The sequence below is a fragment of the Oncorhynchus kisutch genome, linkage group LG13, assembly GCF_002021735.2.
Source record: "Oncorhynchus kisutch isolate 150728-3 linkage group LG13, Okis_V2, whole genome shotgun sequence".
NCBI lineage: Eukaryota > Metazoa > Chordata > Actinopteri > Salmoniformes > Salmonidae > Oncorhynchus > Oncorhynchus kisutch.
Genome location: NC_034186.2, coordinates 42099162 through 42122042, shown reverse-complemented (window position 1 = coordinate 42122042; position 22881 = coordinate 42099162). Strand labels below are relative to the sequence as shown.

Below are 22881 nucleotides of genomic sequence, written 5' to 3'. Positions count from 1 at the left end.
TTGTTTAGTGGCATCAAGCCCGTCGGCTCCTAAAAGTGCTTGGTGAATGCTACAGTCTGATAAGTTGAAACCAATGACTGTATATTAAAACACTCTATTAGTCTTGCCCCTTCTCCCCCATGTCATTAAAGGTGAGCCTCAGCTGCAAGGCAACAGCCAACTCCCTCTTCTCCTTTCCTTACCCTAAGGGACTTCCAGTCCCAGGAAGGCACCATTCGTAAACAAAGGCCCTGCTCCAATACTTTGAAAGGGCATCCTACCTTCCTCCCCTCAATGCAATCACTGACTGGGTGGGGGAGAGCTATTTTAGAGAAACCTTGGCTTTCACCTACCCGCTAGTGTTACACCGGTGATTACCTCAAGGAAAAGAGGAACGAAGGGTGCAATTTGAAAGTATTTGAACAGGGCCCAAGGTTGTCTTGGAGAGCTTGATCTCCAAGGATATGACAAATAGGATTCAACGGGAGAGGGGGAAAAAACATTCAGGTGTGTATCTCGCATCTAATTTCACTTTGCAACATGAAGCACAAGGAACAAGTGGCAATTGGATTGGATGCTTAAATAATGATCTAAAAACTGTAACACAAGTACATGCTTACAGTCAGAATAGATAAGTCTGCTCACATGCTTCTCTGATGACTTTTGGAAGCTGAGCAATTATTGCGGGTCATTGTGAGATGAGAGGGAGGTTTTAGCCTGGGACAGTGCTAGGTGAGGAGGACCATGGCATCGCCAAGAGGAGCACTCATGGAGGTTCTCAAAGGCCAGGCAACTGAAGGACTGAAGCTCAGGTCCAACGTGGTCCGAGTCTTTGTCAGCTCCACATTTACAGGTGGGTGTATTTTCATGATGGCATTGGGCTCAGTATTTTCATAATGGTATGGGTTCAGTATTTTCATTGTAACATGGGCTCAGCCCTGCGTTATAACACAAGGCATATACAGTTGCGGCCAAATATATTGGCACCCTTGAACATAAATAATTTCCTATTTCTCCTAAAATAAGTTGAAATTGAAGAAAACCTTTGGTCCCCACACCTTATTGGATTTTCAACATTGCATAACCAGTTTTATTTTTGTAAACTTAAAATAGAAAATGAAGACACATGGCATTGACAAAATGATTGGCACCCTGGAGCTAGTATTTGGTTGCACAGCCTTTGGCCAAGATAACTTCAGACAAACTCTTCTTGTAGCCATCAATGAGCTTGCTGCACCTTTCCACGGATTCTTCCATATTTGAGGGGTACCCTCCACCAACTGCTGTGTTCAGCTCTTGCTATAATTTATGGATGTGATTCAGATCTGGCCACACCAGAACAGTCCAGCATCTCTCTTTGAACCATTTTTGATGTGTGCACCCTATGAGATGGTTTATTATGAAACACGGGACTGCTCTGGAGTGACCATCGAAGAGTCCGGATCAGATGATGATTATTATTTATTATTTTAAGGTTTTACTTGTACAGGTTTTTTCCTCATTGAGATAACATCTATTTTTCAAGAGGGACCTGGTCCAATAGCAGCAGGGGGAACAAAGCATACACTGTCACAACATGAAACAAAACTATAGACACACATACAGTACAACAATTACATGTTACGTTAAAAAACACACAAATGTCTTGACTAAAAAACTGTTGTCCTAAAGACAATTACACTCTTCTATGATATTTACATATAAACTCCACCAACAAGACTAGATAATCATATGTTTCCATGTTCAGGAGAGAGTGCCAGGACCTGAGTAACTAAAACTATTTCTACCAAAACCTGTTCTAATTCTTTGTACTGTTAAAAGCAAATGAGAATGGGACCGTAATTTATATTTATTTACCGACCTGATTAAAAAAGAACAGAGAAAATATTATCTTACCCAATATGACCTTATATATCAGTGTATACCAGTGTTTAAGCAAGGTCAATGACGACGAGCCAACAGCGCTGTAGAGATCACAATGATGTGTAAGATGTTTTTGATTCGTAATGAACCTGAAGACCGCATGATATACTGAATCCTTGGCCTCCAGAGAAAAACAGCCCTTATGCCGGTAATAAAAACCTATTCTCAGCTTGAGCTTCCTTATCAAGTTCTCCACATGAACAGTGAAGCTCAGCTTGTCATCAACCCACACACCCAAATGTTTGTACACTTTGACTTGCTCTATAGTATGCCCAGGCAATGTAGCAATGACATGATTATTAACATGCCTGGCATTTTAAAATACCAGTCATTTTGTTTTACCTGAATTCAGAACCAGCTTTAAATCATACAGATTCTGTTGTATGATGTTAAATGCTCTTTGGGCATTTTCAAAAGCTAAAGGTAAACTACTATCACTTGAATAAAGAACAGTATCATCTGCATAAACTGAGCATCTGCTGTTTCAATATAATCCCCAATGTTGTTGATATACAAAATGAACAACAGTGGGCCAAAAATAGAACCTTGCAGAACACCTGAGCGCAACTCTTTGGACTCAGATTTACAACCATCCGCCATTACACATTGTCTACGATTTGATAGGGAATTTATAAACCAATCTAGACCATGACCAGTAATTCCACAACATTTTAACCTTTGCACTAACACAGCATGGTCCACAGTGTCAAATGCCTTTGACAAATTAATAAAGACACACAATGTAACTTCTTGTCAAGAGCACAGTGGATGTCATTTAAAACCTTCAGTGTTGCTGAAACAGTGCTGTGGCCAGATCTAAAGCCTGATTGCAAGATGATTAAGATGTTATTTTCTTGGAGGTAGGCCTTCAGCTGCCTACTAAAGACGGCAATACCTTAGACAGTGCAGACACATTTTATATGGGTCGATAGTTGTCAAGTAGCGAAGGATCTCCACCTTTCAGGAGAGGCAGTACAAAAGCAGATTTCCATAACTTGGGGATTTCCTTAACATCAAGCATAAGGTTAAAAATACATGCTAAGGGGGAGCAATGATGCCTGCAGCTAGGTGTAGGAAACTAGGGTCTAGATCATCAGGGCCAGGGGATTTTTTTTCTATCAATTTATTTCAGGGCTTTACACACTTCTGAAACAGAGAAGGATGAAAAGGGAACCTGGCGATGGAGAGCACAGGGGTGTCAGGTAAATTCATAGGGGGCTCAATTATACCTTTGACCTTTTCAAATAAACTGCCTGCATCTAGAAAATGCTGATGTAAGGCTTTCACAATGGAGGTTCTCTCAGTTACAATCTGTGTGTCTTCCAACAATTGTTTTGGAAGCTTGTGTATCTTTTTTGCACTCCAAACCATTCACTACTTGCCAAAAATTTGGATGGATTATTTGAATTACCTGAAGTAGATTTCAGGTAGTGGTCTGCTTTCAATTTACGAATCATAGCCACACCCGTATTTCGAAGACGTATCACGTCCATAACTTATGGTGAGAGCTGAAAACAGCAGTTGGAGGGTATCCCTCAAACATTGAAGAATTAAAAGAACTTTGCTGCTGAAAGTGGGGAAATATGCCAGTAGAATGGTGCAGCAATCTCATTAGTAGCTCCATAAAAGCATTTGGTTGGCAGTTATCTAGGCCAAAGGCTGTGCAACCAAGCTCCGGAGTGCCAATAACTTTGTCCATGCATTTGTCTCTATTTTCTAAATTAAAACTTAAGTTTACAAAATACAATTGGTTCTGCAATGTTGAAAATCCAATAACAAATGTGGAGACAGTTTTTTTCGATGGCAACTTATTTTAAAATAAATAATGAATTATTTAAGAAAAGTGCAATGGTGCCAATATATTTGGCTGCAACTGAATTTATCAGAGATGTGATTATTCCTTATTTAGCAGATGCTACATCATCACTACAACGGCCCAGCCATTATATCTGTTTTGAAAGAATCATATCCCGAATTTGCAGGGGCGCAACTTTGGTTTTAGAAGTTGGGAGGACATAACAATCTACCCGACTGCTCAGAGGTGTCCGCATGGTCCTGAAGCACACCGTTGCCTCGTTTTGTATCACATTCCAAGTAAACTGGGGTGGGGGGGATGAAATTTCAGAATGTGGGATCCTGTCCCCAGTGAAAGTTGCGCCCCTGCTAATTTTTAATCTTTCGGTGAATATCCTTGTGTTTAGTTTTGGGTAACACTGAAAACCTGGTGTGTTTTCTGACCTGATGTGACCGTTGGCAGATATGAGCAGTGAAAGAAATGCCTTATTGGACAAAACTTATCCTGAACTTCAAGCTTTTTGTCAGAGTCTGGGCTTAGTGTTTGAGGTGAGTAGCAGTACATTACGGGCCGCCATCGGACACATGCCAATTAATTCTAATTTCATATGAATTCGGAGATCATTATTCGGAGAAGTGTGATGTTAGTGTTGTTGGAGGACCTTCTGTATTTAGTTCTTTATCCCTGAAGGTTGTGGATATGAGATGGGGTCTCCAGGATGCAATTGCTGTGGACCACATGACCACAGAACTGTGTCTTCAGGAAATCGAGGCTTGCAGGAAAGTATCCGTAGGACCAAGTTTCATTGTAAGTGTTGTTCAATACTGTTCCTCTAGCACAGGGGTCCAACTCCCGAACCTGGAGAGCTACAGGCTTTTCTTCTAACCCATGACATGAAATAACCCAGACTGAAAACTGATAATTTGAAACCTGTATCCCAACGTTTGTTCCACATTGGTTCAATGTAATTCCATTGAAATGATGCGCAAACAATGTTGATTCAACCAGTGTACCCAGTGGGATGTAAGTGCTGTCTGCTGTGCTGGATCAAAAACCTGCACACCCACTAGCTCGCCAGGACAGGAGTTGGAGAACCCTGCACAAATGTTAATTGGCTCTTCTTTTCCTTGAATTCAATGGTTCTTGAAATATATAATTCCAGCAGGGTGTAATGTGTTTTAATTTAATTTGATTCGATATGTCTCCCTTGTTCTCAAGGCTCTGCTGGGGAACCGGTATGGCCACCGCCCTATCCCCCGTGTCCTCCCAGGAAAACAATTTGAGGTGCTGCTGTCCAAGCTACCACAGGACCAGGTGGGGCTTCTCCACCAATGGTTCAGGAAAGACAACAATGCTGTTCCGCCTGTCTACGTTCTTCAGCCAATCACAACTCTGTTGCCCCACTACAATGACCTTCAGCCTGAGAGAAGGCCGCTGCAGGATGACAGTGTCATTTCCTGGCGCTACACAGAGGCTCGATTATTGCAGCTCCTACGCACTGCGGCCGTGCAGGCTGAAAAAGACGGGGATATAACGGTTGAACAAAAACACCAGTTCTTCAAATCTGGTCAGAGCTTGCCAATGTCTTGGACCAGTCATGTTAGAATAGGAGCAAGCTAAAAACCTGTTATGTTCTGCCTTGTGATGTGTAGACAAGTGTTGCTAGATTCAGTCTTGGTGGCTTTCTAGTTACATTTCCACTTAAACTACTATTTATTCGCAATGACTTGGTAGCTTATTTGCTCATTAGCTGTAACTTATTGTAGAAAATCCACATTTTGTAGAACCAATCAACCCATTTTCTGGTGTTCTCCCTCCTCCATAGTGGCGGAGCATGAGATAGAGGAGGGTCTGCGAATTCCAGATGGGGACGAGAGCGAGCCCTCCGCCATCCTCTTCGTGCGGGAGCTACCTCACTTGCGTAAGAAGGACGGCCCGAAGCGGCTGGCCCAGTACATGGATGTGACGGCTGATGGCCTGCTGGATACCGAGGCTCAGGAACTCCTCTCGGGCCTCAAGTCGCGTCTCTTCGCTGCCTCGCCGGGCATGCTCAACCTGCACAGTGTGGAGTTGTGCAAGGGAGCCATCGAGCCCAGCTGCAAGGAGCATGCCCAGTACCTGGAAAGCCTCTGCGAGCAGCTCGTGTCCCAGACGAAGGCCCGCATTGCCAGGAGGGTTGGTGCTGGTTCATCAGTGGAGGCTGGTGAAGTGAGGACGAATGGGGCAAGAGGAGGAGATGCAAGTCAGAGAAAGAGGGAAGAGGACAGTGGTTGGCTGCTCCAGGAGCTTAGTCACCACATGGCTTTGAGTGCCGGGAAGTGTTCAGGCGTATTTCGCGGCAGGGAGGGGCTCCTTGGGAAGATCTGCCTGGCCATGTGGGAGCACACCAACACCTGCCACACGCCCCTGGTGGTGCATGGGCCACCAGGTGTGGGCAAGACAACGCTGCTCTGCAAGCTGGCACAGGAGATGCGTGGCCTCCTGGACCCCAGGGCTGTGGTGGTGCTCAGGTTGCTGGGGACGTCGGCAGAGAGCTCCGACCTGGGCCGTGTCCTCCAGAGTGTCTGTTTCCAGATCTGCTCTGTGTTCAGTTTGTCACCTCCCACCCCAATAACAGCACACACGAGTGAGGACCTGGTGAGGTTTTTCCATGGCCTTCTAGCTGAGGTGTCGGAGCGAGGAGACACACTTCTTCTGATACTAGACTCCTTGGACCAATTGTCCTCCGCCACCCAGGGCCAGAACCTCCACTGGCTACCCAAAGACATCCCCCCCAATGTCCATTTGGTGGTGTCCACCGCAGATACGGGCTCTCCAGTTTTGGCTAACCTTCGGAGAACAGTCGAGGTGCCGGGAAATTTCTTTGAAGTAGAACCCCTATCATGTGACCAGGGTAGAGAGATCATGAATGCCTACATGAGGGAAGCGCAACGAAGTCTGACTCCAGAACAGTGTGAAGTGGTACTGTGTAGCTTTCAGCTGAGTGGAAATCCTCTGCATCTGAAGCTACTGCTGGACATGGCCAGGCGATGGGCGTCCTATACACCCGTGACTGACCTGGCCCTGAGCAGTAGTGCACAGGAAGTGATGTCACAGCTACTCCAGACCCTTGAGGAGAGGCATGGGAAGCAACTGGTTGGCGCAGCTTTGGGATATATTGTTTCTGCTAGGTGAGGTGTTCGTGTACACACACAGATGCACAGTCCACAGGAGGCTTGTGAGGGGAGGACGGCTCAATAATAATTGAATGATATCAAACACTTGTGTTTGATGTGTTTGATTCCATTTATTTCCATTCAAGACATTATTATGAGCACATCCTCCACAATTAAGGTGCCACCAGCCACCTGTGACGCACATACACACGCCCACACACACCTGGTGCATTAACCGACAATACAACATTGATATTTCAATCAATAGACCACTGGAATATCAAGCCAGTCATACTTTAACCTACAGACAATCCACATGACAAATTCCCAGATCAAAAGCTGCCGTACCCCCCCCCCCCCCTTATCATACATTGGGGTTAGACACGGAAAAATCCATCCTTCTATTTATAATGATTTCTTTTCCAAATGATTATTACTCATTCTGTTCTCCAGGGGTAGTCTATCAGAGGCAGAGCTGCGTGATATCTTGTCCCTTGATGACAATGTCCTGGCTGAAGTCTACCAGTACTGGCTTCCCCCCAACCACTCCCTCATCCGCCTCCCCCCTCTACTGTGGGTGCGCCTCAGGCACGACTTGGGAGAACTCCTCGTGGAGGGACAGGCCAATGGCGTCACGGTGCTCGACTTCCACCACAAGTAAAGATCCTCTCTATATATCTAAGCCCAACAGGTTTAGGGGCTGGGGTTCCAAACCCAGATTAAGCCAATTGTTTTTGCTAAAACTCTATTTTAATAATGTACATTTTCCATTGAGCATGCTTCCAGTCCAGTAGTAGACAATACTTCTTGTATTGATCTGCTTATGGCAGAACTTCCAATCCTGTACTTTGTCTGTGCAATTTAATATGGTAATAGGCTGTTGACTGAAACTGTGCGAGAGAGGTACCAGAGGTCAGAGCAGCAGGCTGACAGACACAGGGTCCTTGCTGAGTACTTCTTGGGTAGCTGGAGCCAAGGCCGATTCAAAGCTGTCCTCCTACCCCCACTGACGACCACATTGGACGCTGACCGCAAGGTAACAGAATGATGGGATTTCAGTTCAGTTTCCTATGATGACATAGAATGGCACCTCAAAGAACCCTTAGATGTGTTTTCAATAATAATCGGTGTACTCCTCTAGTCATTACAGTGTAAAATACAAGGGTCAACTCAGATAGTCCTTGTAGCCATTTTGTTAGCTATTTAGCAGCCTTATTGCTTGGGGGATAGAAGCTGTTCAGGAGCCTGTTGGTGTCAGACTTGATTCACCGGTACCGCTTGCCTTGCGGAAGCAGAGAGAACAGTCTATGGCTTGAGTGGCTGGAATCATTAACAATTTTCCTGGCCTTCTTTTTTACACCGCCTGATGTAGAGGTCCAGGATGGCAGGGAGCTCGGCCCCAGTGATGTACTGAGCTGTCCGCACCGCCCTCTGTAGCGCCACGCAAACAAGGCCTTAGCACCTCAAAAGAGTGACGGCCATGATTTGCAAACCAAGTGCAAAAGGATTTTAGCGGTTGAATCACGCGAACATGTCTGCAGTCAGACAGACGTCCACCAGGGTGGTCAACTAAAACAGACTTCCACGAACAAACGGCAGATGAATAGTAGATCAACGTTCTGTGCGATGTGTGTGTGTGTGTGTGTGGTCCATTTGAGCTGGATAAAGGTCTCTGACCCTCAGGGCCTTTTTTTAGAGGGAGCACAATACACAAAAAAATATCACAGTAAATAAGAACTGAAATTAAGGAAGAACAATTGATAGAGATGCACAAGAGGACATGTTTTTCATTTAATGAAATGGACGGTTGCTTTTGATACTACCTTGAAGCTAACCGGACGTGTTTCCATAGTGAAAATGTTTCCGCGGGTTAGTTGTGTTGTGTTGAATCATTAACGTACACCTGTCTACTCTCTCCCCTGGCATGTTGCCAAGGTGCCCCCTCAGCCTCTGTGGTTCGCTGAAGGAGTGGCAAATGTCAAAAAGCTGCAGGAGCTGCCCTACCACCTCCTCCACGCAGGCCTCTGGGAGGAGCTGCGCCAGGAGGTCATAGGTAAGGCCACAGTGCAAAAGTCAATGGTGGGAAGAGCCAATACTGGTAGACAGGCTTGGCTGATTTGAATTCTCTTATTGTTGATGACAGGAAGTTGTCTTACTGTGTATGATGATGTCATATTACGAAGTCTACCTTTAAGCTGCGACTCTTTGCCCCACAGGCAGTAGTGAGTGGCTGTACTGTAAGACTCTGACCTGTGGCGTGGCCAGTGTCATTGAGGACCTGACCCTCTGCACCAAGCTCATGGACTGCCCTGAGACTCAACTGATCCGAGAAACTTTCATTCTCCTCAAGCCCACCCTGGACTTTCTAGATGGACAGATGGGTCAGATGGGTCAGGGGGGGTGGTATCGTAGTCGAGTGTTACATGTTCAATTAATGCACGTTCTGTTGGGTTTAAATCTGCCCGGTTTCAGGTAAAGTAGCTGGATCACTATTTCACATATTTACGAGCGATGCAACAACAACCAAAAAAATTCATAGATCAAAAGAGTGCTAACTGTAGGATAGGTTATTGATGACTCTCGTCCCTCTGGCTTGAACCAGAAATATTGACATTATACTTGGATGGGTGGGTGGTTGGGTGATACTGTATCAGGAGAGCCTTCTCTTCACACTGTTTCACCAACTATCTCACTCTGTTCTAATACTATGTTTCCTCTCCAAAGACCCCCCCCTCTTCTACACAGAGGTCTTGGCCAGGCTCCACTCCTTCGCTGAGATGTACCCTTCACTGATAGGACGACTCTGCTGCCAGTGTCACGACTGGCTCTCGTGCTGTCCCGACCCCATCCTTGTCCCCAAGTGCACCTTCCTCCAGCCTCCAGGGGGAGCGCTAAAGACGACGCTTGCTGGTTTCCAGAAAGGTTTGTACACATAGTGCAGGAGTTGCCTGTTCATTTCAATTGAGCCCAGGAGTAGGATGAAGTAGCCAGCAGATGCTGATCTAATGTCAGTCTGTATTTCACATCTCCAATGGTTAAAGTTAGGATATGGCATGGGTAAGCTGATCTTACATCTGTGCTTAAGAACAGCTTCTTGTCTTGTCTGTTTGAAGGGGTCACAGCTCTGGATATTTGCCCAGAGAGAGGGATCCTGCTGGCAGGCTCAGAGGACGGGAAGGTGATTGCCTGGGACCTCAATGATCTAGAGGTCATCCAAACCTTAGTGGGACACACAGGTGAGGGCCAGGGTGTGTGTGTGTGCGTGTATTTCTAAGGAAAGGTATTTGAGTTTGTAATTAATCACTGTCAAGCGTATCCACATTCTGCTTATTCTTGCAAATGATTTCTCTGTGTGTCTACTTATTTATGCTCTTCAGCTAAGGTGCTATCAGTGAGAGTGATTGACAGCGGCGCTCACTGTCTCTCATTGGCTGCTGACGGGAGTCTGAGGAAGTGGAGCCTGTTGAGTGGCAGGCAGCTGTACTGTACCCAGGAGGCGGTGTCCATTAACTCCTTACCTTCCACCACACACATCCATGTGTCTGAGGAGAGGGCGCTTGTCTTCACTCACTCTGGAGGCCAGGTATGACATACATGTGAAGGGGTTAATTGTCTTCTATCAAATACATTTTCTTTGAGGAGTTTTCCTTCAAATGCACCTTTTCAATCATTCTGTTAACCAACCTTTTTTATATTTACAGTATGTACTCCCCAAAAATATTATAATCTGTAACGCTTCTGCTTTACCTGCAGGTGAAAGTATGGCATCTTAACACAACAGAACTACTCTTCCAAGTCAAAGATACCGGTGTCTCCATTATTCTTGGATTTTTGAACGGAATGGTCGTCTCCCTCTCAGACGGAGGACTTGTCACATTTTCCCACCCATCCGCCGAGGACAAGACAGCGCAGATACATTTGGAAAAATCTTCACATAGTTTGACCCTGACGGCAACCCTTACACTGCAAAGAAATGGCAGACTACTTATAGCATCCAAGGAGGGCTTCCTCTATCAGGTACAGATTGTCAAAACATGTCCTGGAGGAGGATGATTCAATTTTCTATTAGATAGACTCTATTTCTGATTTTAATGGCATAATTGGTTTCTCATCGCATTCTGTTCGACCATCTGTCATTTATAGGTTTCCAGCACGGTACAGGGCAGACAGTCACAGTGGACTCTGAGACAGACAGTCACAGAGCTTCCAGTCTGTGCAACCTTCCTCTCCGCCTCAGATGACGAAAGGATACTTTTGGCAGGTAGCAGTACTACAGTACAGGAGGACTTTAGGAGGAACCCCATGAATGGCATTGACACTATGTAGCCTACCTCTGTGTCTTTCACGTTTCATTCCCATATGGGCCACATACAGTGCATTCGGTAAGTATTCAGACCCCTTTACTTATTCCACATTTTGATACAATACAGCCTTATTCTAAAATGTATTTAAATAGTTTTTTTCCCTCATCGATTTACACACTACACCATAATGACAAAACAAAAACAGTTTTTTGTAAATGTTTGTAAATGTGTGGCTGTGTGCTTAGGGTCGTTGTCCTGTTGGAAGGTGAACCTCCGCCCCAGTCTGAAATCCTAAACACTCTGGAGCAGGTTTCCATCGAGGATCTCTCTGTACTTTGCTCCATTCATCTTTCCCTTGATCGTGACTAGTCTCCCAGTCCCTGCTGCTGAAAAACATCCCCACAACATGATGCTGCCACCACCATGCTTCACCGTAGGGATGGTGCCAGGTTTCCTCCAGACATGACACTGGGTATTCAGGCCGAAGAGTTCAATCTTGGTTTCATCAGACCAGAGAATATTGTTTCTCATGGTCAGTGTCCTTTAGGTGCTTTTTGGCAAACGTGCCTTTTACTGAGGAGTGGCTTCTGTCTGGCCACTCTACCATAAAGGCCTGATTGGTGGAGTGTTGCAGAGATGGTTGTCCTTCTGAAAGATTCTCCCATTTCCACAGAGGAACTCAGGAGCTCTTTCAGATTGATCATCAGGTTCTTGGTCATCAAACTGAACAAGGCCCTTCTCCCCCGATTGCTCAGTTTGGCTGGGCAGACAGCTCTAGGAAGAGTCTTGGTGGTTCCAAGCTTCTTCCAATTAAGAATGATGGAGGTCGCTGTGTTCTTGGGGACCCTTCAAAGCTGCAGACATGTTTGGGTACCCTTCCCAAGACCTGCGCCTTGACACAATCCTGTCTCGGAGCTCTACGGACAATTCCTTCGACCTCATGGCTTGGTTTTTGCTCTGACATGCACTGTCAGCTGTGGGATCTTATATAGACAGGTGTGTGACTTTCCAAGACATGTCCAATTAATTTAATTTACCACAGGTGGACTCCAATCAAGTTGTAGAAACGTCTCAAGGATGATCAATGGAAACAGGATGCACTTGAGCTCAATTTCGAGTCTCATAGCAAAGGGTCTGAATACTTATGTAAATAAGGTATTTCTGTTTTTTTATAAATCAGCAAAATTGTCTAAAAACCCGTTTTTCGCTTTGTCATTATGGGGTGTTGTGTGTAGATTGATGAGGGAAAAAACATATTTAATCCATTTTAGAATAAGGCTGTAACATAACAAAATGTGGAAAAAGTCCATTTGTTTGAATACTCTCCGAGTGCACTGTATAGCCTGGTCCTAGATCAGTTCATGTTGTCTTGCTGACTTCTTGACTATAGGATTTAGCAAGACCGCACAAACAGATCTGGGACCAGGCTAGGCCACATATACTGAATGTGCTAACTGGAAAAGTGTCTGGCAAATGACTATTATATACAGTAATATTCATATCATTACAGGCTGTGAGAGGACACTGGTCCTTTTCCATAGAGAGTCAGACTGTGTCCAGAGCTTCCTGGATCTGCACCACGAGGACACGGTGTTGTGTGCCTGTGTGTCGGGCGACAGCAGAGTGGTCGTCTCGGGCTCTGAGGACCAGACTATACGGGTCAGTATTGGTTAATTGGTACCCATGAAAATGATGCACTTGTATACAACTTGTTTCTAGACTGTTCTGTAGTTATTGATTATTACTGATAATAGATGGCATTGATATAGATGGCAATATAGAGGATATAGATGGCAAGTCACATACTGGACTTATTCAAAGAAGTCACTTGTTCCCAATGACGAACTTTGATCCAAATGTCTTATCTTGATCCCAGATCTGTTTGTGTGTTTTTGCCAACTGCCATTGTCATTGGTATAGCTACAACTTTGATGAAACATCCCTAGATAATGTGGCCTTGTGATATCCTACGTTTCTAAATTGTGCCCCAAATATACACTGAGTGTATTGAGTTGCACTGCCAATGCTTCCCACAGTTGTGTGAAGTTGGCTGGATGTCTTTGGGTGGTGGATCATTCGTGATACACACGGGAAACTGTTGAACATGAAAAACACAGTAGCGTTGCAGTTCTTGACATGAACCGGTGCTCCCGGCACCTACTAGTTGGCAAGACAGCACAAACAGATCTGGGACCAGGCTAACATTGATCCGCTCTGCTTTTTACAGGTGTGGTCTATGACCACGGGAAACCTCCTTGACTGTTTCCTTGGCATGGATGCCCCTGTCACCACTCTGGCTCTGTATGAGGGCACTGTCGTCTCCGCCTCCTCCTCAGCCTACTACCTGAAGCTGTGGCATCTGCCCTCACCCAACAACCCTCAGCAGAGACCCAATTGCTGCATTCCAGCCGGGTGCCCTCAGGTTGCCCTCACTAAAGATGGCGACACGGTGTACTATGTTAGAAACGTAGGCCAGAAAGAAGTGATTACATGGAATTGTCACACAGGTAAAAATACATATGTGCACTTTATGTTTGGGTGAAAAATATGACCTACTTTTTGTCAACTTACTTATTGTCAAACAAAAGTTCATAGGGATATACAGTGGGGAGAACAAGTATTTGATACACTGACGGTTTTTGTAGGTTTTCCTACTTACAAAACATGTAGAGGTCTGTAATTTTTATCATAGGTACACTTCAACTGTGAGAGACGGAATCTAAAACAAAAATCCGGAAATCACATTGTATGATTTTTAAGTAATGAATTAGCATTTTATTGCATGACATAAGTATTTGATACATCAGAAAAGCAGAACTTAATATTTGGTACAGAAACCTTTGTTTGCAATTACAGAGATCATATGTTTCCTGTAGTTCTTGACCAAGTTTGCACACACTGCAGCAGGGATTTTGGCCCACTCCTCCATATGGACCTTCTCCAGATCCTTCACGTTTCAGGGCTGTCGCTGGGCAATACGGACTTTCAGCTCCCTCCAAAGATTTTCTATTGGGTTCAGGTCTGGAGACTGGCTAGGCCACTCCAGGACCTTGAGATGCTTCTTATGGAGCCACTCCTTAGTTGCCCTGGCTGTGTGTTTTGGGTCGTTGTCATGCTGGAAGACCCAGCCACGACCCATCTTCAAGGCTCTTACTGAGGGAAGGAGGTTGTGGCCAAGATCTCGCGATACATGGCCCCATCCATCCTCCTCTCAATACGGTGCCGTCGTCCTGTCCCCTTTGCAGAAAAGCATCCCCAAAGAACGATGTTTCCACCTCCATGCTTCACGGTTGGGATAGTGTTCTTGGGGTTGTACTCATCCTTCTTCTTCCTCCAAACACGGCGAGTGGAGTTTAGACCAAAAAGCGCTGTTTTTGTCTCATCAGACCACATGACCTTCTTCCATTCCTCCTCTGGATCATCCAGATGGTCATTGGAAAACTTCAGACGTGCCTGGACATGAGCTGGCTTGAGCAGGGGGACCTTGCGTGCGTTGCAGGATTGTAATCCATGACGGCGTAGTGTGTTACTAATGGTTTTCTTCGAGACTGTGGTCCCAGCTTGTTCAGGTCATTGACCAGGTCCTGCCGTGTAGTTCTGGGCTGATCCCTCACCTTCCTTATGACCATTGATGCCCCAAGAGGTGAGATCTTGCATGGAGCCCCAGACCGAGGGTGATTGACCGTCATCTTGAACTTCTTCCATTTCTAATAATTGCGCAAACAGTTGTTGCCTTCTCACCAAGCTGCTTGCCTATTGTCCTGTAGCCCATCCCATCCTTGTGCAGGTCTACAATTTTATCCCTGATGTCCTTACACAGCTCTCTGGTCTTGGCCATTGTGGAGAGGTTGGAGTCTGTTTGATTGAGTGTGTGGACAGATGTCTTTTATACAGGTAACGAGTTCAAACAGGTGCAGTTAATACAGGTAATGAGTGGAGAACAGGAGGGCTTCTTAAAGAAAAACTAACAGGTCTGTGAGAGCTGGAATTCTTACTGGTTGGTAGGTGATCAAATATTTATGTCATGCAATAAAATGCAAATTAATTACTTAAAAATCATACAATGTGATTTTTAGGATTTTTGTTTTAGATTCCGTCTCTCACAGTTGAAGTGTACCTATGATAGGCCTCCCGGGTGGCGCAGTGGTTAAGGGCGCTGTACTGCAGCGCCAGCTGTGCCACCAGAGACACTGGGTTCGCGCCCAGACTCTATCGTAACCGGCCGCGACCGGGAGGTCCGTGGGGCGACGCACAATTGGCCTAGCGTCGTCCGGGTTAGGGAGGGTTTGGCCGGTAGGGATATCCTTGTCTCATCGCGCACCAGCGACTCCTGTGGCGGGCCGGGTGCAGTGCACGCTAACCAAGGTTGCCAGGTGCACTGTGTTTCCTCCGACACATTGGTGCGGCTGGCTTCCGGGTTGGATGCGCGCTGTGTTAAGAAGCAGTGCGGCTTGGTTGGGTTGTGTATCGGAGGACGCATGACTTTCAACCTTCGTCTCTCCCGAGCCCATACGGGAGTTGTAGCGATGAGAAAAGATAGTAGCTACTAACAATTGGATACCACGAAATTGGGGAGAAAAAGGGGTAAAAAAAAGGAAAGAATAGCAAGAAGTGTACCTATGATAAAAATGACATGCTTTGTTATTAGGAAATCCTGCAAAATCGGCAGTGTATCAAATACTTGTTCTCCCCACTGTATTTATCATAGAGAAAGAATAAGAAATAATGTTACAAATGTGAGTGTATAATGTGAACCTAGAGGGGCTAACGGACATGTCTCATTGTATGTTTTCAATATCCACATGCAACATGGAGAATATTTGCTTGTATTTGACAATGGGGGTCTGTTAAAGAGAATCTCCCTCCTGTTTGTCTCAGGCTCTTCCGCTGACACCATGGCCGTCTCTGCTGAGGTGTGTTGCCTAGAGCTGGCCCAGAACAAGAAACTTCTCTTCTGTGGCCTCACGACTGGCACGGTCCTCATCTATCCCCTAGCCTTCCCCAAAGAGACCCTGTGCATCCCACCTCCTGAGACCCTGCCAACGGTGCGCTGCATGGCCATTGGCGGCCAGGAGAAGCACATGGCCGTGGCCTACGAGGACTCAGTGTGTCTGTTCGAGATCACAGCCAGGGACAGTTTCCCCAGCGTGGAGGGGCCCTCCGCGAGGTTTTCCCTCTCCCTGCTCCACTCGCCCGTCTCCTCCATGGCCCTGCTCCCAGACTGTAGGCTGCTGTACGGAACGGCCTGCGGGGAGGTCTGTAGCATCATTGGCCGACGTTACCCATAATGCTCTGTAGGCCTACAAGATATTTAGTTTTAACTTAGTAAAGATGTTGCTGAAGCTAGCATTGTGTCCTGTCTCCTTATTAATATAAGGTCACCATGTACGACTTCAAGTCCGCCTCAACCGCCACCCTGGATGGCCACCGCAGCAGGGTCAACTGCGTGACGACCAGCAACTGGGGGACGCACGCCCTGGTGGGCTCAGAGGACGCCGTGCAGAGGCTGTGGGGGCTGACCCCCCTGGTGCTGGATCACACCATGGAGTACAAGGTCAGAGGTTAAAGGTCAACGGTCTAGTCAGGGAAAATCTATTTTTCAGACACACCTCAGATTGACTCATTGACATAAATGTGTTTGTACCTTTTGAAATACAGGGGTTCTTGTTTGAAGGGGTTCTCTGTGCAGCGTTCTCTGAGAGTGACAAGCACGTCTTCACTGGCTCACAGGATAGAACTATTAAAGTCTGGGATGTTGCTAGTGGTATGTGCTCACTACATTTGAGTTTTCTTTTAGAATTTTACATGGTTTGTTTACTACTATTAGAAATAAATGTTGCTCGCTACTATTTCAAACCATATATCAAACCCATATTGGTATACACAAATGAACACTACATATTGTGTATCATTTTTTTTGTCCCAGGGAGTCTGTTATTCGTCCAGTACGTCTACGCTCCTGTCACCAAAATGTTGACCTACAGGAATGGCTTTGTGGCAATCTCTCAGCTGGGCTACGTCATCAAGGAAGGATTCCGCTGTCCGGATGGCGTCTGTCCGGAATACAACCCACTCCGGAACGTCAACGCACACTACAGGGTCACGTCCCGGCAGAAGAGTGCAGACAGCCCTCACAGCGTCATCACAGAGATCCCTGAGTACAATCCTGCTCAGTTTAACTTCATGGCCCTGATGCTCAAGAGCAAACCCTCTCACTCATGCCAACTGTTGTAAGGAAACTGACATAACATAACAGACATAGTGTCAATTGTAGAGATCTAGCGTCATATACGGTTCTAAGGTGTGCTGCTACTGTATACAGTAAGTTGACTTCAGTTTCCCACACTGAATTATATGAAAATAGGGGCTATGTCTGTCAGCTCAATTCACTTGCTTTAAATCAGCTATGCACACTACTTATTATAAAACATTCTGTGAAATGTAGGAATTTGTGTTCGCACATGTTCATCACATGACACGTAGAGATGACAAATATACAAACTGTTACAAAATGCCGTGATTATGTATAAAAGCATCAATATGCAGAACATTTAAGGGCTAGTTCCTGTACAAAGCACACATGTACACAGAGTGTACAAAACGTTAGGAACACCTGCTCCTTCCATGACATAGACTGACCAGGTTAATCCAGGTGAAAGCTATGATTCCTTATTGATGTCACTTGCTAAATCCACTTGTCATGGAAATTACCACCAGGGACTCAGTCAAACATTAAATGACTAATTCTTTATTATCAGTAAGCTGGAGAGGTTCCAACCAACTTAATGCACAATAGTACACGTTGTTCGGGAGATCTGCCGGGGCAGTCCCGTTAGTTCTCTTATAGTTGTATTTGCATGATTTAGCTTATTCATAATTCATTCATCATTAACGTTTGGTTCATGCATGTGACCAACCAATACCTCACAAGGCTTCTTCTCGCCAAGCTAAGACCTTGAAACCGAGATACCCCTTTCAGTTCTCAAAGCAATGTTCTGGGCATACTGCCAAATTGCTTATACTGATTGTGAGGATACCTCCCAGGCACGATCAATCCGTCAAATTGGTTCTTAGAAAAGCACAAACCATAAAATATTCCTTCACACACTTAAATCAGTGTAGATGAAGGGGAGGAGAGAGGTTATATAAGGATTTTTAAGCCTTGAGACAATTGAGACATGGATTGTGTATGTGTGCCATTGAGGGTGAATTGGCAAAACAAAAGATTGTCTTGCCTTTGAACGGGGTATGGAAGTAGGTGCCAAGCTCACTTGTGTGAGGGGGTCAAGAACTGCAACGTTTCCTGTGTGTATCGAGAATGGTCCACCACCCAAAGGACATCCAGCCAACTTGACACAACTGTGGGAAGCATTGGAGTCAACATGGGCCATTCCCTGTGGAATGCTTCCGGCACCTTGTAGAGTCCATGCCTCGACAAATTGAGGCTGTTCTGAGGGCAAAAGGGGGTGTGTCTCAATATTAGGAAGGTGTTCCTAATGTTTTTTACACTCTGTGTAGAAAGGTTCATATTTTGTAGAATGCTAAAATAAAATATTCTGACATTTCCTGTTGTTGGAAATCATATATTAAATAGTTAATGTCTTTGCCTTCCGGCGCTCTCTTGAACAATCTTTTTACATTAAAGTACAGAGATTCACAGTGCGTACAGACTACTTTTGTTCAAAGTTGTTGCTAAACAACTCCAATGGACCAAGAGGAGGGCCCTCTCATTTATTATTGAAGTCCCAGGAAGCAGGGCACCAAACATTGCTGTCTAGTCTTTCTCTAGTGAAGGAAGGCTCTCTTTCACCATCTTGTTTTCCCCTCTGTTGGACCTTCTTTATACACGGCTTGCAAGAAAAAGACACAAAAACTTGGTACATGATAAGAAATAAGGTTGGGCATTCTACAAACATGCTGTACAATCACTCATATTTTCAAGTCCTTTTGAAAGCACCGTCTTTCTGTTTATTTAGAGAGCATTGCCTTTCTTTTTTTGTATAGACAATTTCCCCCCCAAAATTCATCTTTAAAATATATTACATTATATTATATTACACAAAAAAAACACAAATGCAAAACACAAATACATATTTAAATTATATGCTTTTTCATGGTCATGATTATTTTAAGTGTCCTTAAAGAAACACAAGACTCGAGTCTGTGTTATTTTTCTCCAGCCTCTTTGCTAACACGATCTCATGCAACGTTTTAATCAACATGTTCATCCACTCCGTGAACACTAGCTCATTAGAGCTTTTCCAATGTCAAGCATTGCCTTCCTGTTCTCTGTGACTTGTGTAGCTTCCTATGGGTTTCTGCTTGTTCTCAACTGAACTTATATCTTGAAATGTGATTAAATATATTATTGGAGAGCTAATCTAATTGTGTTTTTTTGGGGGCCCATCTGCAGCTGACAATTCACTAAAAATCTACATGCAATTGATTCCTAATGACTTGAAAATGACATTTGTTGCCTTAACTGGGGCATAAAGACATCCAGAGCAAGTAAAAACAAATATATTTAATTTGGGACTGCTATTTCACTCGAAAGGGATTTGCACTTGTCTGATCTGCACGTGATCGACTATGTTTAGGATATCCAGCCAAGCAAACTAAACATGTTTTTCCCCAATCTAATTCAAATGTGAACTACTGAGCCATGTCTTACCTCTAAACAGAGCAGACCCACGGTAATCACCCCCCCATTAAGAAGAGGTTCTGTCTCCCCCACCACACAACCTTATCCAGGCAGCCAGTGGTGTACACGCTCGCCCCCTGTCGAACTCCGCTCCATACTCTGGGCCTCATAGCCACACATGGTGTTGAACACTGTGGAAATACCGTGGATATAACATTTGTGAGCATGACTGTTGGGTGTGCAGGATTTTGTTCCGGCCTGGCTCTAAAACCCCTGATTCTGATACAAAGCCAACTCAAGAATTATAGTGAATAAACATTTCCACTTTTAGATTGAGTTGCTTCACTGCAGTTCTGTCATTCTGTTTTATGATAGTAGGTTGTGCTAAATTGCTCTTGGATTCTGCCAATACAGGAAGTATTTCAGCAGTCCGCTGTCCACTTTTCTGTCAGTATGCAGTGCGTAGTGTTGTGGTCTATTTCTTCTCATTTCATTTTCATAGCAAAGGTTGTTCCCAAAGGTCATTTATATACTGTAATTCTTTAGTAATTAGTACATTATTAATGATTCATGTGATGCCCCTCTCCCCATTTAATGATCATGTTATAATATAGTCATGTTTTCATTTAGCAGACTCTTTCATCCAAACACACCAATACACAAATACTCTGTATATGAGGCCCATAACGAAATCAAATCCACAATTCTAGTAATTCTATTTATATGGCCAGCACCATGCTCCAACCAACTGAACCAGTGTAATTAACCTGTTTCAGAACAAAGTCAATAACATGTTTCAAGTCCAAATCATCCCGATTGCCTTTTCATCAACTTTTCAGTCCTCTCCAAAACCTGAAAGAACACCAGAGAACATCTCAGTGATCTCTGATACCTACAAGCAAATTAGTTTAATTTTGGTGAAACCTTTATTCTAAAATGGTGGCATGCAGAGAATTCAATTCTGCTTTGGCTTTGCAGGGGATGCAATTCTCAGCAAAATACCGGCATTCAGGGTCCGAACATTACCTTGTCAGTGAATAGGAAACCAAGCCCTGCAGCTGCAATCTGCAGGAGGATTGCCAGCCAATATCCCTAAAAACTGACAACAGAAATGATATTTCAACCTTGTAGTAGGCTAGGATAGTTGCAAGACATGATGCTATTACTTACTTTCTGCAATCACCATAAAGACAACTACAGTGTTGAGATAATTACAGGTACTACTATTTACCATAATCTATCTATGGCTTTCCAATATACAGAAAGCAATATTGTACGTATGCCTAAGTCACAGTGATATTGTAAACAATGGTAACAAGCAAGGAGCTCAGCTACTGTCTTCAGTAGGCAGCTTCGATTGAGTCATGCCCTGACCTTAGAGATCCTTTTTATTGTCTATTTTGGTTAGGTCAGGGTGTGATAAGGGTGGGTAGTCTAGTTTTTTCATTTCTATGTTGGCCTGGTATGGTTCCCAAGCAGCTGTCTATCGTTGTCTCTGATTGGGGATCATATTTAGGCAGCCTTTTCCCACTGTTTTTTTGTGGGATCTTGTTTTTGTGTAGCTGCCTGTGAGCAGCCCAGAACGTCCCGTTTCATTTTCTTCTGTATTGAGTTTCATATTTATTAAACATGTGGAACTCTAAGTACGCTGTGCCTTAGTCCATTCAGATGAACGTGACAGATTGTGCAATGATCCAAAACACCCAAAGAAGGTGAATCTAAACATTGTGGCAATGATGATCAGCAAGATTGCTGGGTCAGTCATCAGTGTCCACATCTTTGGCAAAACACACACACCTAATTAATAGTCGCCCATCATTGAGTTTATTTTGCCATTGAAAATATACATTTCACTACCTATTATTTAGATTGATGCCTGACTTTTCTCTTTGGCAACCTTGGCATAGATTCCTACTGCTATAAGAACAGCACTGGATGCCTGGGAAAAGGAATGTTAAAATCATTGTCATATGTACAGCATGCAGTTATGTTTACAAACTTGTATTACAGTATGTCCATTATAACTCCACTAGTGGCTTGTGACTGATGAAAGTAATCATTTAGAATAGCCAATCATTTTGAATTCCGTGTAGGTGGGCTGTCATTCACAGAATAATCAATGGACACATCAGGCTTGTTGTTATATTTTGTCATCATATGTTAATGCAGTGGTCACCAACCGGCCGATCGCGATCGACTGGTAGATGTTCAAGGCATTCCTTGTGGATCATCAAACATTTCTGTACAAAAACCAATGATAAAAGCCTGCACTCCTTTTTTTGTATTTGTGTTGAGCTCTTGACACTAAGTGCACTTGATTCAGAAGCCCTACGCACCGGGTATGTGTTCCCTTTTTTAACCATTTCACTTATCCGAAATCTGAAATGACAAACTCCGCCTACCCTGCCGACCGGGAGATCTGTGGCTAAATCGAGTGCGCATACTGCCCTGGCCAATCGGATAGCTCAAATCACCGTGCCTACTGTGCTTTCAAGACCCCGGCCAAAGCAAAGTTTGATACTAGTCTGTGTAAAACCATTTAAAGTTGCCATTAGGCACTGGCTTTTATTTGATTAACTAGGCAAGTTCAATGACGGCCTTCTTGTAAAGACCCCCGGCCAAACCCTCCCCTAACTGACGTCGTGTAACCTGTATTCCTCCTATTTGTTTCCTAACCCGGACTACACTGGGACAATTGTGTGCGGCCCTATGGGACTCCCGATCACGGCCGGTCGTAACACAGCCCGGGATCGAACCTGGGTCTGTAGTGACGCCTCTGGTAGACCGCTGCGCTACTCGGGAGGCGTAAGTGTACCGTCCCCTAAACGTAACAATTTGTGTGAATGCAAACTGACCTTAGATCATTGTCTAAGGGCAACTTCATTACACTCCTGGAGGGATCACTAAGAATGCGCGTACACTGACACCTGCTGGGTATCCTAATACATTCCACACAGCAACACATTATTCCCGTTAGAAATATAGACAAATTATAGGCAGAACCCATATAGGCTGTTTTACCTATTGAAATTAATACAGTGTAGCAGATAAACACCTGTTGGATTATGGCACTGTACAACTTCA

The 22881-nt window shown here is 44.6% G+C and overlaps 1 protein-coding gene across 1 annotated transcript; it reads left to right on the top strand.

Annotated features, from left to right (window-relative positions):
• Positions 1-153: 153 nt before the first annotated feature.
• On the top strand, positions 154-19543 carry nwd1 (NACHT and WD repeat domain containing 1). Its single transcript, XM_031786278.1, has 20 exons — positions 154-832; positions 4160-4245; positions 4388-4504; positions 4916-5264; positions 5523-6867; positions 7306-7509; positions 7729-7888; positions 8788-8905; positions 9069-9233; positions 9577-9774; positions 9966-10088; positions 10230-10435; positions 10606-10869; positions 10996-11113; positions 12667-12815; positions 13384-13663; positions 16035-16411; positions 16534-16710; positions 16815-16920; positions 17083-19543. The coding sequence occupies exons 1-20, from the start codon at positions 724-726 to the stop codon at positions 17388-17390; spliced, it is 4959 nt and encodes a 1652-aa protein (XP_031642138.1). The 5' UTR covers positions 154-723; the 3' UTR covers positions 17391-19543.
• Positions 19544-22881: the final 3338 nt, after the last annotated feature.